The sequence below is a fragment of the Meles meles genome, chromosome 18, assembly GCF_922984935.1.
Source record: "Meles meles chromosome 18, mMelMel3.1 paternal haplotype, whole genome shotgun sequence".
Lineage (NCBI taxonomy): Eukaryota > Metazoa > Chordata > Mammalia > Carnivora > Mustelidae > Meles > Meles meles.
The window spans coordinates 58633409-58650534 of record NC_060083.1 but is presented as its reverse complement, the minus strand read 5'-3'; the positions used below and the strand labels follow the sequence as shown (position 1 = coordinate 58650534).

The window sequence follows — 17126 nt, the reverse complement described above, 5'->3', positions numbered from 1 at the left end:
CTGGGATCGAGCCCCACATCAGGCTCTCTGCTCAGCGGGGAGCCTGCTTCCTCCTCTCTCTCTCTGCCTGTCTCTCTGCCTCCTTGTGATCTCTGTCAAATAAATAAATAAAATCTTTAAAAAAATAAATAAATAAATGAGGTGTCTTTAAGCAAAACCATACATAAAACAAGGTTATACACTGATCAGCTGACAAAAATGGGATCTGACAAAAATGGGATCAGAGGCTGGAAGAATCTGTATTATAATAGTAATACAATGTTCAGGCAACTTTATAGACTTTAACTGTCATGAATAATGACAGCCAACAGTACATACACACTAACAAATACGTAAAACATACAAAGTAACATTTTCCCATACTAAGTCATGCTCAAAAAAGCCAAAGATGGGGCACCTGAGTAGCTCAGCTGTTAAGCATCCGCCTTCGGCTCAGGTCATGATCCCAGCATCCTGGGATTCCTGGGATCGAGCCCCGAATCGGGCTCCCTGCTCAGCAGGAAGCCTTACTTCTCCCTCTCCCACTACCCCTGCTTCTGTTCTCACAATCTCTGTCAAATAAATAAACGAAATCTTTCTTTTTCTTTTTTTTTTAAGCGCCGAAGATACATATGCTGACAAATCCCCCATTTCTCTCTAGCCTGTACTTCCTTCTCTGGATTCCAGACTTGCACACAGCACTGCCCGAGAAGTGTCTCCACTTAGACCTCATGGACATCTTAGATGTAGCATCTCTAAAGCAAACACCCGGCTGCCTCCAACTCCCCAACCTGATCTTCCCACATTCTCTCATTTCTTACACATGCACATCTCATCTATCAGCCAATCCCATCAACAGTATCTGTAAACTGCATCCAGAATGTAATCACTCCTCACCACCTCCTCTGTTCAGCTCCCATCCTTGTCCAAGTCACCACCATCTTTTCATGGTTCAGTACCATAGCCTCTAGACTGGTCTCTGCTTCTGCCCTTGCTCCATCCTTGGTAGGGAAGCCAGAGAGCCTTGGAAACCTACATCCAATCACGGTGTGAATGCTCAGCTCTCCTATGCGCGCCCCCACCACATCTGACTCAGGGGCTGTGTCCATCAACTAGCTTACACACATATATGTCTTTTAATCAAAATATAATCTTTATTTGAGAAGAGAGCATGAGTGGGAGGGAGGAGCAGAAGGAGAGGGAGAAGCAGGATCCCCACGGAGCAGGGAAACCCAATGTAAGACTTGATTCCAGGACCCTGAGATCATGACCTGAGCTGAAGTCAGATGCTTAACTGACTGAGCCACCTAGGAGCCCTAATCATAACATAATCTTAAACATAACCTTAGGGGCGCCTGGGTGGCTCCGTGGGTTAAAGCCTCTGCCTTCAGCTTGGGTCATGATCCCAGGGTCCTGGGATCGAGTCCTGCATCGGGCTCTCTGCTCGGCGGGAAGCCTGCTTCCTCCTCTCTCAGCCTGCCTCTCTGCCTGCTTGTGAATTCTGTCTGCCAAATAAATAAATAAAACTCAAAAAAACCCCAAAACAAACAAAAAAACATAACCTTACTATCTGCACTGTACAGAAGAAACTGAAGGATATTAAGTAGCACATTTAACACCCCACAGCTAGCAAGAGGCAGAGCTGGCATGCTAACTCGGACAGTTTGGCACCACAGGCCATGTTCTCACCCACTGCTCTACTGCCTCTAAGTCCCTACGACAGTCCAAGGAACCCTCTGATCTGACCCCGTGACTCTCTGCCCTTGCTCACACTGCTCCTGATCTCCCGCGCCTCCAGGCGAGAGCATGTGCAGGTCTCACTATCTGCAACACTCTTTCCCCTCCTTTGGCCCAGCGCCCCTCCCCCCATCGCCTCCCGAGGGAGGCCTTCCTTGATTCCCGGGCTCCAGCACTGCCCATGCCCCACCTCGGCTTTACTGCGCTCCACACCGCAGTGCCTCCCTGTTAGCATGCTACATATTTCACTTGTCTCTGTACTTATTTCCTGTCTCCCCACCCAGGATGTAAAGCTTCCTAAGGACAGTAATCCTTGCCCGCACTGTTTCCTCAGTGCCTTGCAAACAGGAGCACTCAATAAATACTCAGTGAATGAATCAGACACAAAATCTGGGCCTAATACTTCCTGAACAAAGGCTCTCCCCACACTTGCACAGATCTCCCAGCAACAAAAGGCCCAGAAATAGCAGCCAAGGCAACAATTCTTTACCGGAATTCCAGATTTTCTAAGTTTAATCAACTTTCCATTATTCAGGTCAACTAGCAATCTCTCCCCAGTCCCTCCCAATTGGGTCACAGGTCAGTAGGCACAGAGTACACACATACCCACCCACACACACACTCACAACCCCAATACACACACTGACTTCCACACTGATAATCCAAAATAACTTCAGGATCACCCATCTTCTTGTTTTCAGTAGCGATTTGGAGCTACAATTTACACACTATAAACACTCACCTATTTAAGTTGTACGTTTACAGAGTTGTGCACCTTCACTACAATCCAGTTTTAGAACATTTCTATCACATCAAAACTCCTCCTGCTCATTTAACCTCTGACCCCCTCCAGCTCCTATCAAACAGTTCTTATCACGTCTTTTCTTCCTTAGGCTCACAAAGAAATTAAACGTCCCTGCTCACTGGGACGTCCACAAAGCATTACTTTTCTTACACGACAACTTAGTTCTAAACTCTCCTTTGGAGCAGGGAAGAAAAGATCTAAGAGCATCCCCATAATCACAGACCCAAAGAGCCAGTCTGATTCTGAGCAGGCTCAGCAGGCAATCGTCAGGCCCGCCTGAAGCACTGGGAAAAACAGATCCTGAGATGAAGTCAGGAAGGCCCAGCCTGCAGGAGACGCTTACCAACTTCCAGAAGCTGTCATGTTTGCTTGGACTCTCACTGCCCAGGACATCTGCCAACAAACTGTCCACTTCACACACATGCAGTCGGACCCAGTCAAGGAGGTGCAGGAGAAGAGGGCCAGCTGGGAGGAAAGACTCCTGTTAGACACAAAATCCTCAGCTTCATCTGCAGCAAATTCCACTTTCCCATCGTACAGACAGAAAATGTAGGGCAGACAAGATGACTAGGTAGGAAGTACTTTATCCCACTTAGGTGGGTACCCATATGGTCCTGAAAACAGGACTGGACTAGCAAATGGACTTACGAATAGTTCCTCTGAGCCAGGCAGCAACACATTTCATGCATTTTTGAAAGGGCTGAATCTCACCTTCCACCTCTAATTCTTCATGACTATGCAGTACTCAGTGGCTATGTAAGGAACGGCCACTTAGGGATTGCTACTGACTAGGTGCTAGGTATGACAAAAACACAGCAACAGCCCTCAACATATACGGGAGAACGTAAAAACAGAATCATCTAATTTTATTTTCACATTGCTCAGGGCTTTAGCAGGAGTAGGAGTAAAAAGCTATGACTGCACAGATTATTAACATTCATTTATGGATAAAAGCAAACGTAAGTCATCAAGAAAATGCAAAAAAGCCTGCAGCACCTCGACTGAGAGCCCACTCAGGCCAGGATACCACACCAACCACAATTTAGTTCAAGAACGTGGAATAATTCAGAGTGCACAGTTCACAGGTCGGGCTGCCCCCTCCGCCAATCTCTGGGGACAGAAGTCTCCAAGTGACTTTGCCTCTCACCATCGAATCCCCCTTCACAGCTCTAAAACTTTGTTCCTTTCTTTTAATTTTTAACTTTAAACAACCGACATTTTATTGCTTCACATTTCTGGAGGCCAGAAGTCTGCGATCAAGGAGCGGACACAGTTGGTTCTTTCTGAGGCTGGGAGGGAGACCCACTCCATGCCTCCTCCCTGATCCTAAACCTTTCTTCAGCTTGACCAGTCCACCATATGAATCCTGACCGCCCCTGCCACACACGAGTCCAGTGAGCTTTCCTGGTGTTTTTCAGGGGTCACCTGCCCAACATCTTAGGTTTTTAGAAGGCATAATCTCGAGGTTTTTTGGTAGTATCTGACAAAACAGCAGGGTTTTTTGGGTTTTATATATAGCTTTCTGCTGGTTACGTTGATGAAGAGTGAGGAAAAGAGCATTCTTGACAATAAAATGCTCATCACGACACACAGGAAAGACAAAGAGGAAAGGACAGGAGGACACCTTTGGTATTATGAAGGATGACTTCTTGCTCACCTGGAGCTACTTCAATAAAAAGAATTTCACAAAGGTTCCAAATGAGCTCCATTGCTGACAAAATGGAGACCTAAAGAAGAAATGGAGACAAAGTTTTTTAACTGAAAACATTCCTGACCTGACATTTCTCTTGGAGCAAAGGAATGAAGCAGGGCTTGAAACATATGAGGTCATTCATTATTAACTCAACAATTACTGAGTATTTCTATAGCAGGGTTTCCCACAGGGAAGCCAGTGAGTGAATTTTAGGGGGTGGTAGGCAGATTAACTTTTTTTTTTTTATTTTAATGGTTCTTGTTTTACTTTAACGTATATTATAGGAGAATATAATTAGCTCATCACACCTAAAGTCTTCATGAACATTTTGATTTAGAAAGAAGCTCTAAGTAACTGAGAAATGATTCTTAGAAAAATATTCAGTAAATTATACACACACACACACATATATACTTTTTTGGGGGAGGGAGAGTGAGAGAGCGAGCGAGCGCACAAGTAGGCAGAGTGGCAGGCGGAAAGTGGGGGAATCAGGCTCCCTGCTGAGCAGAAAGTCTGATGTGGAGCTTGATCGCAGGACTCTGAGATCATGACCTGAGCTGAAAGCAGAGGCATAACCCGCTGAGTCACTCAGGTGCCCCAATAATTTATATATTTTTTAAGACTTTATTTATTTGAGAGACAGAGAGAGAGAGAGAGAGCATGAGAGGGCCAGAGGGAAAAGCAGACTCCCTGCTGAACTGGGAGCCGAATTTGGGACTTCATCTCAGAGCTCAGGATAGTGACCTGAGCCCAAGGCAGTAGCTTAACCACCTGAGCCACCCAGATGTCCCTTCAGTAAATAATATTTAAAATTCTAATACAAATCAGGGCACCTGGGTGGCTCAGTGGGTTAAGCTGCTGCCTTCGGCTCAGGTCATGATCTCAGGGTCCTGGGATCGAGTCCCACGTCGGGCTCTCTGCTCAGCGGAGAGCCTGCTTCCCTTCCTCTCTCTCTGCCTGCCTCTCTTATGATTTCTCTCTGTCAAATAAATAAATAAAATCTTAAAAAAAAAAAAAAGAATGCTCTAAAATTCTAATACAAATCAAAACCACAGTGAGATACCCCCTCACATCAGTCAGAATGGCTAAAATTAACCAGTCAGGAAAGGACAGGTGTTGGCAAGGATGTGGAGAAAGGGGAACCTTCCTACACTGTTGGTGGGAATGAAAGCTGGTGCAGCCACTGTGGAAAACAGTATGGAAGTTCCTCAAAAAGTTGAAAATTGGGGCACCTGGGTGGCTCAGTGGGTTAAAGCCTCTGCCTTCGGCTCAGGTCATGATCCCAGGGTCCTGGGATCGAGCCCCGCATCAGGATCTCTGCTCAGCGGGGAGCCTGCTTCCTCCTCTCTCTCTGCCTGCCTCTCTGCCTACTTGTGATTTCTCTCTGTCAAATAAATAAAATATTAAAAAAAAAAAAAAAGTTGAAAATAGAGCTACCGTACAACCCAGCAATCGCACTACTGAGTATTTACCCTAAAGATACAAATGCAGTGATCCAAAGGGGCACGTGCACCCGAATGTTTATTTCAGCGATGTCCACAATAGCCAAACCACGGAAAGAACCTAGATGTCCATCAACAGATGAATGGACAAAGAAGATGTGGTATATACATACAATGGAATAGTATGCAGCCATCAAAAACAAAACAAAACAAAACAAAACAAAATCGGGGCACCCGGGTGGCTCAGTGGGTTAAGCCTCTGCTTTCGGCTCAGGTCATGATCTCAGGTCCTGGGATCAAGCTCCGCATCAGGCTCTCTGCTCAGCAGAGAGCCTGCTTCCCACCCCCCAACCTCTGCCTGCCTCTCTGCCTACTTGTGATCTCTGTCAAATAAATAAAATCTTTAAAAAAAAAAAACAAAAACCTGAAATTTTGCCATTTGCAACCACATGGATAGAACTAGAGGGTATTATGCTAAGTGAAATAAGTCAGAGAAAGACAATTATCATATGATCTCTGATAGGAATTTGAGAGGCAGGGCAGGGGATCATGGAGGGGAGGGAGGGAAAAATGAAACAAGATGAGGAGGGAGGAGGGAGACAATCCATAAGAGACTCTTAATCTCAGGAAACAAACTGTGGGTTGCTGGAGAGGAGCAGGGTGGGAGGGGTGGGGTGGCTGGGTCATGGACACTGGGGAAGGCATGTGCTGTGGTGAGTGCTGTGAAGTGTGTAAGCCTGAGGATTCACAGACCTGTATCCCTGAAACAAATAAAACATTGTATGTTAATAAAAAGAAAAACAAATTCTACAAATACAGCAAAAATTGTGAAGTTGGTACTCAAGGGACTAAGTTTAAGAAAGTCTATTAAAAGGCAAACTAGGGGCGCCTGGGTGGCTCAGTGGGTTAAAGCCTCTGCCTTCAGCTCGGGTCATGATCTCAGGGTCCTGGGATCGAGCCCCACATCCGGCTCTCTGCTCAGTAGGGAGCCTGCTTCATCCTCTCTCTCTCACTCTCTGTCTGCCTCTCTGCCTACTTGTGATCTCTAGCTGTCAAATAAATAAATAAAATCTTTAAAATAAATAAATAAATAAAAATAAAAGGCAAACTCAATATAAGACCCAAAAATAAAAATCATCTGCAACCTGCCCTTAGGAACATGCAGTCTCCTCTTCCCCACATCCTTTCACACGCAGACGCAGACTACCTGCTTGACACAGGAAAACAAATGCTTTGCTGACTGTGAACTAGACTGCACCAGAGACAATCCGCTAGTCCCTATTCACTACTGAGTTTGAACACCATCAAGTTTCTACAAAAGAAAGAGAATTGTTTCAGTCATCTTCCAGCTCCAACTAAACAACTGAGTAAAAATACTGGGAAAATGAGCTGAGTACAGTTTATTAAATAACTGGTGATTCCAAAAGCTCAGCTCACTATCTCAGGTGACACAGCGTGATTAGGACTGACACTTCCCATTAAGAACTGGAAACTCAGGGCACCTGGGTGGCTCAGTGGGTTAAGCCTCCACCTTTGGTTCAGGTCATGATCCCAGGGTACTGGGATCGGGGCCTACATTGGGCTCTCTGCTCAGCGGGGAGCCTGCTTCCCCCACCCCTCTGCCTGCCTCTCTGCCTACTTGTGACCTCTCTGCCAAATAAAGAAAATCTTAAAAAAACAAAACAAAAACAAAAAACCATCTGCCTTTGGCTCAGGTCATGATCCCAGAGTCCTGGAATTGAGTCCCACACCAGGCTGAGGATGCAGGAGGACACAATGGCCCCAGCAGGACAACAAAGTGGGCCCCCCTTACCTGGCTGCTGAACTGACGACCACTGGCTGGATCTTTAGCAGCAACTAACAAAACACAAAACATTTTAAGTGAGCAATTAAACTTTTAGTCTCATAGTTACAGCTTCATATACCAGGTTCTTTGGCTTGTGCCTTTGTTTCCTTTAATGACCACCCATTTTCACTACAGATTTTTATTTTTTACGAGCGTGCACTGGTGGGGGAAGGGGGTTGAGAGAAGAAAAAGAGAGAAACTTAAGCAGGCTCCACACTGAGCATGAGCCCGAAGTAAGGCTTGATCTCACAACCCTGAGACCATGACCTGAGCCAAAACCAAGAGTAGGACGCCTAACTGACTGGGCCAACCAGGCACCACTTCACTGTTGATTTTTTAAAATGCTTCGTATCTTTTTGTTGCAGATCAATGATTTGCACACCCAGTGCCCTCAAGCTGTAAGTGACACTTTCAACTGCAAACTACAAACAGAAACCATCAGGTTATAAAAGACTCTACTCAACATCCAGGAGTCACGAGGCTCTCATGGTTATGGTGACTTTAAATCACCAAGGTTAGGGACGCCTGGGTGGCACAGTTGGTTAAGAGAACAAGTCAGCTCAGGTCATGATCTCAGGGTCTTGAGACCAGGCCCCAAGTCGCACTCTGCGATTGGCACAGAGTCTAAGACTCTCTCTCCCTCTGCCCCTCCCTCAATGCTCACGCATGCTCTCTCAAAATAAGTCTTTTAGAAAGTAAGGAAGGGAGGAAGAGAGGGAGGAAGGAGAAAGAAACAAAGAAGTCACCAAGGTTAAAGAACCAGGAATGTGATTTTCTAAGATTGTTAATCTGGCCCCTAGTCTCACACCTGTCGGCTCAATATGTTCTAACTTGAAAAATATACTCAAGACAACTGCAAAAAAATTAAGAATTATGGAAGACAGGAAAGTAAGAATTTTAAACTGGAGAGTCAAATAGATTCTACCTTGCAGTATTTACAGCTAGATAAACATTTCAATTACTATCACATATACACACATAAAATCCTTACTTGCAACCTGGTGCATTTCCTCCATACATGCCCTTATGACTGATCGGTAGTTCTTACTCACTCGGACCAATCTACAAAAAAAGAAATGACATACAAGATGAGCCTGGGGCATCTTGTGGTGACAAAAAGCAGGAAGGTCTCAATAGAAGGTAGGAGCTTGCTCAAAGACAGGAACCAATCTGAAAGAGCTCCTAACAGCTAAAGCTGGAACTTGAGCAACAAAATAAGTAACATATGAGATAATCAGTGGGGTAAAATAAATATCCATGAATCCATATTGACATTAATTGCTGCAGATGAGATCCACTGATGGACACTAAAACTAGTGGTTGAAAATTTAAGGAGAAATAGGATTTGCATAATCTCAAAGTTTCTGCTATTAACAATGACTCTTGGAACACTGAATAAATTTAAAAAAAAAAAGTTTCTGCTACAAAGGGAAAGATAGTAACTTTATAGTCAAGAAACCCAGTAGAAACCACATCAAGCAAGTGATCAAGGTCAACAAAACCACAATAAAACATCAACATCATGAACCCTATGACATGACATGCTAAGGACACATACCAGCTCTGTGGTATTCTTACTAAAAATGAATAACCTTTAAAAAAAATGCATAATCTTTATCGATTCATGAGAAAACATGGAGAAACCCAAATGGAGGGACAGTCACCAAAATAATTGGTCAGTATTTTTCAAAAGTGTCAAGGTCATTAAAGAGACTAAGAAAAGAGGGGCTTGGGTGGCTTAGTGGGTTAAGGCTCTGCCTTCGGCTCAGGTCATGATCTGAGGTCATGATCTCAGGGTCCTGGGATTGAGCCCCTTGTCAGGCTCTCTGCTCGGCAGGGAGCCTGCTTCTTCCCACCCCCAACACACCTCTCTGCTGACTTGTGACCTCTGTCAAATAAATAAATAAAATCTTGGGGCGCCTGGGTGGCTCAGTGGGTTAAAGCCTCTGACTTCGGCTTGGGTCATGATCCCAGGGTCCTGGGATCAAGCCCTGGATCGGGCTCTCTGCTCAAGAGGGAGCCTGCTTCCTCCTCTCTCTCTCTGCCTGCCTCTCTGCCTACTTGTGATCTCTACCTGTCAAATAAATAAACAAAATCTTTAAATTTTTTTTTTAAAGATTTTATTTATTTATTTGACAGAGATCACAGGTAGGCAGAGAGGCAGGCAGAGAGAGAGGAAAGGAAGCAGGCTCCCTGCTGAGCAGAGAGCCCGACGCGGGGCTCGATCCCAGGACCCTGAGATCATGACCTGAGCCGAAGGCAGAGACTTAACGCACTGAGCCACCCAGGCGCCCCTTTTATAAGATTTTTTTTTTAGTATTTTATTTATTTATTTGACAGACAGAGATCACAAGTAGGCAGAAATGCAGGCGAGAGAGGAGGAAGCAGGCTTCCTGCTGAGCAGAGAGCCTGATGCAGGACTCGATCCCAGGACCCTGGGATCATGACCTGAGCTGAAGGCAGAGGCTTTAACCCATTGAGCCACCCAGGTGCCCCTCAAAATCTTTAAATTAAAAAAAAAAAGAGAGAGAGAGACTAAGGAAAAAAAACTAAATACAACCTGAGTTGCAGCAGAGAAAAAAGGACCTTAGTGGAAAAACTGGTAAATTCAAATGAGGCCTTGAATCATAACCCGTTGATGTTTTAAGTTTCCTGGTTTATGTAACAGTAACATGGTTATGTAGATATTAACGTAACAAAACTAAGTGAGGGATGAGTAGGAATCTTTAATTTTTGTACCTTTTCTGTAAATCCAAAATTAGTTCAAAACAAAGTCTTTTAAAAAGGAAACAGGGGCGCCTGGGTGGCTCAGTGGGTTAAGCCTCTGCCTTTGGCTAAGTTCATGATCTCAAGGTCCTGGGATCGAGCCCCACATCAGGCTCTCTGCTCATCAGGGAGCCTGCACCCCGCCCCACCACCTGCCTCTGCCTACTTGTGATATCTCTCTCTCTGTCAAATAAATAAAATCTTTAAAATAAATAAATAATTAACTAATTAATTAGAAAGGAAATGACAAAACTAAACAAATATCCACAAGAAAGCAACGGTTTAGTTATTAAGATGCAATCTTTAGCAAGAAAAACAGTTCTAAGGGGGTCTGGGTAGCATAGTAAGCCAAGCTGCTGTCTTCAGCTCAAGTCGGCATTCTAGAGTACTGAAATGGAGCCCTGTGCCCCATCATGTTGGACTCCCTGTTCAGCTGGGAATCTGCTGCTCCTTCTCCCTCTGCCCTCCCCCACCACTCCTGTGCTTGCTCCCTCTCTCTCTCTCCCTCTCTCAAATAAATAAAATCTTAAGGAAAAGAAAAAAGAAAAACAATGCATTTCATTTGGCTTTTGTAATTTAGTTGTGAACTTCAGCACCTATCAGCAGTCAACTTACTGAGCTTTTCTGGATTTTCCAGTCAATTCTTCTTCAATTCTCTGGAGGCCCACAAAGATTCCATGTGATTCATTGAAGAGTTTTCTCAGGATCTGAGAGTAAACATCTATATCCTTTCGGATGATATAGATAAAGGGGCAGCCTGGCCCGGTCTCTGATTCTTCTAAAACAGAAAAAATTAACATAAATCACCATTACCCTCATACAAGAACTCACTTCAAAATTTTTTAAAATATTTTATTTATTTGAGAGACAGAGAGAGATCACGAGTACAGGGAAGGGTAGAGAGAGAAGCAGACTCCCAGCTGAGCCAGAAGCCCAATTCGGGACTTGATCGCAGTATCCTGGGATCATGACCTGAGCCAAAGGCAGACGCTTAACAGATGGTGCCACCCAGACACACTAAATTTTTTTTAAGATTTTATTTATTTACTTGATAGAAAGAGAGAACGTGTGTGCAAAAGCAGGGGGAGTGGCAGGCAGAGGGAGAGGGAGAAGCAGGCTCCCCGCTGAACAGGGAGCCTGACGTGGGGCTCAGTCCCAGGACTCTGGGATCATGACCTGAGCCGAAGGCAGATGCTTAACTGACTGAACCACCCAGGTACCTCTCACTTTAAATTTTTATTTATTTATTTTTTGAAAGATTTTATTTATTTATTTGATAGACACAGATCACACGTAGGCAGAGAGGCAGGCAGAGAGAGGAGAAGCAGGCTCCCTGCTGAGCAGAGAACCCGATGTGGGGCTTGATCCCAGGACCCTGAGATCATGACCCGAGCTGAAAGCAGAGACTTAACCCACTGAGCCACCCAGGTGCCCCAGACTTTCAATTTTTAATTGAGTTATCTAATTACAAAAGCTTCAGCTTCTTTGCTACTGATTTCATGTTAAAAAGTATCAACTGGGGGTGTCTGGGTGGCTCAGTTGGTTGGGTGTCTGCCTTTGGCTCAGGCTATGATCCCAGTGTCCTGGTATGGAGTCCCGCATCAGGCTCTCTGCTCAGTAGGGACTCTGCTTCTCCCTCTGCCCTTCAATGCCCCCTCCGCACTTACGCTCCTCTCTCACTCCTGGGATCAAGTCCTACATTGGCTCCCTGCTCAACAGGAATTCTGCTTCTTCCTCTACCCTTCCCCACTGCTCGTGAACTGTCTCTCTCAAATAAGTAAAATCTTTTAAAAAATTTAAGTCACTTAATTTTAGCTTATGGATAACTCAATAAATAAGATAAACCTACATCTGAGGGGCACCTGGGTGGCTCAGTCAGTTAAGCGTCTGCCTTCAGCTCAGACCACGATCGGTGTCCTGGAATAGAGCCCTGTGTTGGACTCCCTACACAGGAGTCTGCTTCTCCCTCTCCCTTGGCCCCTGAGCCCTGCTCGTGTATATACACTCTTGCTCTCTCATAAATAAATAAATAAATAAATAATCTAAAAAAAGGAAAAGAAACCTAGAGCTGAAATTTTATATAACCTCAAATTCAAATAAATATTATTTCTATATTTCTTTGTACTGCCATTACCCTAAAACAAAGAATTAAGAGTTAACTAAATTATTCTGTGGCAGTGATAAAAAAGATCTATAATGAGAAATTATAAACCACCAACTTGTAGATATTTCTCATATAACAGCCTCTTGAAAAAGCTGTGACGATGTTCAACGGCTTGTCTCTATCCAGATTTCAATAGACATAAACAAACAGAAAACTTCATGTTTCCAACAATGGAGGACAAACTAAAAATGCTGATAAGCTTTCCCATTAAGTATGAAGAGGCTAGACATATTCAAAGAAGGTTCTCTCCTGAGTAACTGTCCCTTTGGCAGCTTCTAGAGCTCTGCCAAGCTTGAGATCTTTAATACTAAAATATGCCATAGGGGCACCTGGGTGGCTCAGTGGGTTAAAGCCTCTGCTTTCGGCTCAGGTCATGATCCCAGGGTCCTGGGATCAAGCTCCGCATCGGGCTCTCTGCTCAGCAGGGAGCCTGCTTCCCCCTCTCTCTCTGCCTGCCTCTCCGTCTACTTGTGAGCTCTCTCTGTCAAATAAATAAATAAAATCTTTAAAAAAAATAAAAATAAAAATAAAATAAAATAAAATATGCCATAAACATTTGGCAACATCACGGAGAACTGTTAATGATAAAATTAAGAAAAACTATACTGAAAAATAATTTTTTTAACTACATCACTTCAAAATGCAGGAACTGCACACCACATGATTGGCCAAAATTGTAAGACTTCCATTAGATCAATTCCCTCCTTATAGAAGAGGAAAGCCTCCACATTTGGATAAAGAACCTGTCGAATATTTGCAAGAAAATCTCTTCCAACATTTCCAGAGACTCTTGAAATGGAGAAAGCAAAATCAAATGTGAAAATTTAGTTTTCTCTTGCTAGTAGAAGAGTCTGTAACAGAAAGAAAAGATCCATGTCCAAAATCTGAAGGAGCTTAGAGAAAAGGGAAGAGTCATTTCACTCTCCAGATCTTTTATGCTTTATATCAACAGCTAACAGAATTCATCAAGTTTACAGTACTACAAAAGCAAGGACTATGAGGACTATGTGGAAACTTTTCCACAGTTTCGTGGAAAGAGGGCTGCTGTGAAGGGAATTTAGTCATTCTGGACAAGGGGAAAAAAACTTGAAAAAAAAAATTTTTTTTTTTTAACTTGAAATTTTTAAATATAAAGGAATACCACAGACATTACTAATTTTTTTTCCTGTACTCAACACCTTCCAGATCCCATAAATTAATGAGAATCTTAAACAGGTAACGGTTTAAAAATGAAAATGGTACAAAGTTAAGTTCAACTGTTTCTTGCTTCAGTTAGTTAAATCTGAGAATAAAGGAAAAAAACAAATGTGCCAAGACGGGTAACCTAGAAGAAAAAAACAAAAACCTACCTTTTTTGTTGAAGGAGGTTTCACACACCAGCATCTCCCCTGGACCCCAATCAAAACACATTTGCTTCTTCTTTGAATTCACTCCTGGAATCAACTAGTTTAAAAAAAAAAAAAAAAAAAAGGGGGCACAGACACTGTTACTTTTACTAAAGACTGTTTTCAAATGCTTTGCAAGCAGAGCCCTAGAAATAAGTGATCATGAAAGTTAAGCGCTAATCTACATATACAGGTAAGTGTGGTTGAGATCAGCCCAATCTGTTAAAACCTGAATAAGCAAGAGAGCTTTCCTGAGCACCTCAACCCAGCCTGCCACTTTGCAAGTGTTGATAAAAAGGAGAGCTATCTATAATCAACTGCTATATTGTAATTTAACGATCTCCAGTTCAGAAAAAGGGAATTTTTTTAAAAATAGAAAAGAAATTGAACGTTTAGGGCGCCTGGTTGGCTCAGTTGGTTAAGCCTCTGCCTTCAGCTCAGGTTGTGATCTCGGGGTCCTGGATTGAGTCCCGCATCAGGCTCAGAAACAGGAGCCTGCTTCTGCCCCTTCCTCTGCCTCTCTCTCATGAATAAATAAATAATATATTAAAAAAAAAAAAAAAAAGAAACTGCACTGTTTGTTACTTACTAAAAGGAGCCCTCCAATACCATGGCTTCCGTGCCCTCTTTTTTTCTTTTAAAGATTTTATTTATTTATTTATTTGACAGAGACAGATCACAAGTAGGCAGAGAGGCAAGCAGAGAGAGGGGAGGGAGGGGAGCGGGCTCTCTGCCTAGCGGGGAGCCTGCTTCCCCCTCTCTCTCTGCCTGCCTCTCTGCCTACTTGTGATCTCTGTCTCTCTTTATAAGTGAATAAAATCTTAAAAAAAAAAGGACAAGGGCAGTTAGTTCTTAGGAAGGGCTAATGCAGTCATTTAACAACTAAGCAATGTCTAGTAAGCCTTTATCTGTACTGTGCTCTAGAAATACAACACTGTATAATACAGTTACTACCCTCCAAAAGCTAGCAGTCTACTGAGGAAGTCCAATTAAAAAAAAACAGGCAGTAGGTGCCTGGGTGGCTCAGTGGGTTAAGCCTCTGTCTTCAGCTCAGGTCATGGTCTCAGGGTCCTGAGATCGAGCCCCGCATCGGGCTCTCTGCTCAGCAGGGAGCCTGCTTCCTCCTCTCTCTCTCTCTGCCTGCTTGTGATCTCTGTCTGTCAAATAAATAAATAAAATCTTTTTAAAATAAAAAAAAATTAAAAAGAAAGAAAGAAAATGCCTCTCTGTAAGACTGTGTCAATCAATTTCCTTCCTGGTCTCCCCAACACCAGCGTGGAGCTGAGCTATCACAAGCCCATCACCACTACGCGTGTTAAAAATATGCTTGGGGACGCCTGGGTGGCTCAGTTGGTTGAGCGGCTGCCTTCGGCTCAGGTCATGATCCCAGCGTCCTGGGACTGAATCCCGCATTGGGCTCCTTGCTCAGCAGGGAGCCTGCTTCTCCCTCTGCCTCTGCCTGCCTCTCTGTCTGCTTGTGCTCACTCTTGCTCCTCTCTCACTGACAAATAAATAAAATCTTTTAAAAAAATATATGCTTGGCTCATCTTCATTCAATTTGTAAAAGCAAGGCTAATTATCATGGCTCAGTATCAAAGTTGTGACTCCCCAGGGTTGTGCAGGTTACTGGAAAGGTGCCCCCATCAAAAGATTCGGATATAAGAGGAGGAGGGAAAGGCAAGATGATGTTTGAAAAAGTTCCAGTGATTCTGGATATTCTAATTTTTCTTCCCACTGTCACTGACACAGCCTTGATATATAACATTTAAAGTAATTTATATGGGTCTTAAAATTTTAACACGCTACAATAGTAAGTTTTATAGAGTAACAGCCCACATTAACTGCTATTTACGATCTCATGCCTCCTTTTGTCCAGTTAGCTTTGAAATGACCCCATCTTTGGTTTTGTCAGGCACTGCTTTTCCATCTGTTGGCTTTAGCAGAAAACTGCAGGCATCTCAACCTTCTCAAAAGCAATAAATCCAAGATCAGGCAACCTGCAGTTCAGCGAAGCTTACCGCTTACCAAGAGCAAAGAGGTGCAGACCAAGCCAATAATGGACAGAAATATTTGCCCTAGCCAGCGAGGTAAGGGAAGGCTTTCCTGAGGGAGAGGATGCTGGTTCTTGCATTTGAAAAGCGAGGAGATAAAAAGAGAGTGTTCCAAGCGGAGGATCGGTAGGTATCTCCTATCTAAAAGCCAGGGATCTATTTTCGAACATCATAGATCGTTCACATTTGTCACTCTCTTGAATGTCCAGACAGAACTGAAAGCAAGCAGGGCAATAAGTACAAGAAGCAGAACAAATACTTCTAGTAAATCCTGGGCTAGCACGGCACAAGAAGCAGCAGACGCCGAGCCCATGGTGTTGCCATGTGAAGCTTAGTTCCGCGGAAGGTAAAAGCCCCTTCGACCTCGGCTCGGTCGGAGCCCGCTCACTAGAGCACTAGTCCAACAGGAGAAGCGACGGAAGTGGGATGGGGAAGTCGCGAAGACAAGAAAGGGTGAGGAATGGAGTGAGGAGTGAGGCCTCCGAGCCAGGCATTTCTGAGTATTCAAAGAAAGAGTAGAAAGCTAGCGACAGTGCGACCCAAACACGAGCACCTAGCTAATGGGACCTCCGAACTGTGGCTACTGAGTCGAGAGAGGAGGCCAGGAGCCTCGCGGGAGGTAGACAAGCCTACAGTGACAAAGAAGACACATTCCTCGGACCGCAAAGGCAAGACTGTTGCGGGCGCCCTTACAGTGACGGTCGGCTCGCCGTCGAGCTCCTCCATAGCGCCTCGCCTCAGCCCCCTGGAACTTGCGCGGCCGCCGATGCTGCCGGCTCAGGCCTCCCGCTCACAGCCGGCTGCGAGAGAGGACCCCCTGGCGAGCGCCTCGTGCACTGCCTGCAGGTCCAAGCGCCCGACGTCGCAGGGGCCTCTCATCTCGGCCACGATCCTCCCTCCGCGACACTCTACACATGTCCCTCTTTCCTGGCCGGCGACAAAAGGGCAGTGAAAACAGAGTCAGGGCAACCGGTCCTCACAGTAACCCTTCAGCCAGCTCAGGCGCCGCTGCGGACAGCCCCGCGCCGGGCCGGGAAAAGGCCCCCGGAGAAGGCGGGAGCCGCGGCAGTGAGGCTGCGCGTGTGCGGGCTGGGGCGGCTGCTCTAGGGCGAGCGCAGGACCTGAAGTCGCGGTGAGCGAGCCCGTGGTGTCTGTCGAATCTGGCTGTACTCGGCCCTGTTTGTTCTGCAAGTTAAGGTCGTCGCAGCTGCTTCTCTGAACGGTATCCGGGCCTTGCCCAGTCCCCGTTGATGCAGTG

General features: G+C 44.8%; 1 protein-coding gene across 2 annotated transcripts in view; it reads right to left on the bottom strand.

Annotated features, from left to right (window-relative positions):
- Positions 1-16785, bottom strand: part of NUP85 (nucleoporin 85) — a 29886-nt gene extending 13101 nt beyond the window's left edge. The window contains exons 1-7 of one of the 2 annotated variants that reach the window (XM_045985560.1): positions 16562-16785; positions 13782-13875; positions 10884-11043; positions 8494-8564; positions 7470-7513; positions 4179-4248; positions 2865-2986 (exon numbers count right to left, since the gene is read on the bottom strand). In XM_045985560.1, the coding sequence (XP_045841516.1) occupies positions 2865-2986; positions 4179-4248; positions 7470-7513; positions 8494-8564; positions 10884-11043; positions 13782-13875; positions 16562-16594 (594 nt within the window). In that variant the 5' untranslated portion in view covers positions 16595-16785. Of the gene's footprint in view, positions 1-2864; positions 2987-4178; positions 4249-7469; positions 7514-8493; positions 8565-10883; positions 11047-13781; positions 13876-16561 lie in introns of both variants that reach the window. The other variant, XM_045985559.1, reaches the window with a different exon arrangement.
- Positions 16786-17126: the final 341 nt, after the last annotated feature.